The sequence below is a fragment of the Otolemur garnettii genome, unplaced genomic scaffold (genome assembly GCF_000181295.1).
Source record: "Otolemur garnettii isolate 467f Iridium unplaced genomic scaffold, OtoGar3 scaffold00392, whole genome shotgun sequence".
Lineage (NCBI taxonomy): Eukaryota > Metazoa > Chordata > Mammalia > Primates > Galagidae > Otolemur > Otolemur garnettii.
The window spans coordinates 133,396-135,169 of record NW_003852787.1 but is presented as its reverse complement, the minus strand read 5'-3'; the positions used below and the strand labels follow the sequence as shown (position 1 = coordinate 135,169).

Below are 1,774 nucleotides of genomic sequence, written 5' to 3'. Positions count from 1 at the left end.
TTTAACAAGTTATCAACTTTTACAGCCCAAAAGAGAATGCCTAGTGGAGAGAAACCTTACAGATGTGAGGAATGTGACAAAGCCTTTCATGGTCTCTCAACTCTTGCAGTACATAAGAGAATTTATACTGGAAAGAAACCCTACAAATGTGGAGAATGTGGCAAATTCTTTAACAGGTGCTCACATCTTACAGCACATAAGAGAATATGTACTGGAGAGAAACCCTACAAATGTGAAGAATGTGGCAAAGGCTTTAACTGGTGCTCAGCTTTTACAGTCCATAAGAGAATTCATACTGGAGAGAAACCTTATAAATGTAAGGAATGTGGTAAAGCCTTTAAGCAGTGCTCGAAACTTAAACAACATCAGAGAATTCATACTCATGAAAAACCTTACAAATGTGAGGAATGTGGCAAGGCCTTTAGTCAGTCCTCAACCCTGACAACACATAAGAGAATGCATACTGGAGAGAAACCCTACAAATGTGAAGAATGTGGCAAGTACTTTAAAAAGTTATCAACTTGTACAGCACACAAGAGAGTTCATAGTGGAGAGAAACCTTACAAATGTAAGGTATGTGGCAAGGCCTTTAAACAGTGTTCAGGCCTTACAACACATAAGAGGATGCATACTGGAGAGAAACCCTACAAATGTGAGCAATGCGACAAAGCCTTTAGCCAGTGCTCAAATCTTACAGTACACCAGAGAATTCATACTGGAGAGAAACTGTACAAATGTGAGGAATGTGACAAAGCCTTTAATCAGTCCTCACACCTAACAAGACATAAGAGAATGCATACTGGAGAGAAACCCTACAAATGTGAAGAATGTGGCAAATCCTTTAACCAGTGCTCAAAACTTACAGTACACAAGAGAATACATACTGGGGAGAAACCTTACAAATGTAAGGAATGTGGCAAAGCCTTTAACGGGTGCTCAGATCTTACAACCCATAAGAGAATTCATACTGGAGAGAAACCTTACAAATGTGAAGAATGTGGTAAAGCCTTTAAGCAGAACTCAAACCTTAAACAACATCAGAGAATTCATACTCGAATAACCTTACAAATGTGAATATATGGCAAGGCCTTTAAGCAGTGTTCAAGCTTTACAACACATAAAACAATGCAAATGGGAGAGAAACCCTACAAATGTCAAGAATGTCGCAAAGCCTTTAACACTTTTTCACCTCTTCCAGTGCATAAAAATGTATGGTAGTATGTACTCTTATACAAGGAACAGTTGATAAAGTATACATCTGAGAAGTGTTCCCTGAACAGGGGTTAATCAGAAGTCAGTATAGTATATTATCATCCAAGAGGCAGGTGCGTTAGTGTCCACAAAGCTCCCTATCTACTATCATGGGTCCAGATAGCCCTTAGGAATTCACCATAGCTTAGAGGAAGCTCTCAACCACACAGTTTTGATGCACTAGGTTGTCAAATATAGGTAATTGAACTTGTTTATGTCTCCATTATTCCCAAATTTATTTCTTCTCTTCCCCCCATAGATAAAGTTCCAGAAAATTTGAGTATCACACATGAAAAAAAAAAATCACACTAACCACATTCTGCCCATCAAGTAAAAATGGGGAACAGGAGATGGAAACAAGTGTTGCAGGGGGAAAGAAAATTGGAGGTTGGAAGAAGTACTGGGTCAGGAGTGTGTGTTTTACGCTCTCACTGGAGTTTAAGATACACGTCACTAGTCATGTCTAATTTAGTCTAAAAGGAAGAGAGATGTGTTTGTCCATAGGTCAGAAGTGTGAAGATGA

The 1,774-nt window shown here is 38.9% G+C and overlaps 1 protein-coding gene across 1 annotated transcript in view; it reads left to right on the top strand.

Moving 5' to 3' along the window:
- LOC100944177 (zinc finger protein 493-like) overlaps nucleotides 1-1,774 on the top strand; it is a 99,986-nt gene that overhangs the window by 37,463 nt on the left and 60,749 nt on the right. The window contains 2 exon segments of the mRNA XM_012813966.1: nucleotides 26-1,054; nucleotides 1,136-1,214. Coding sequence (XP_012669420.1) covers nucleotides 26-1,054; nucleotides 1,136-1,214 — 1,108 coding nt within the window.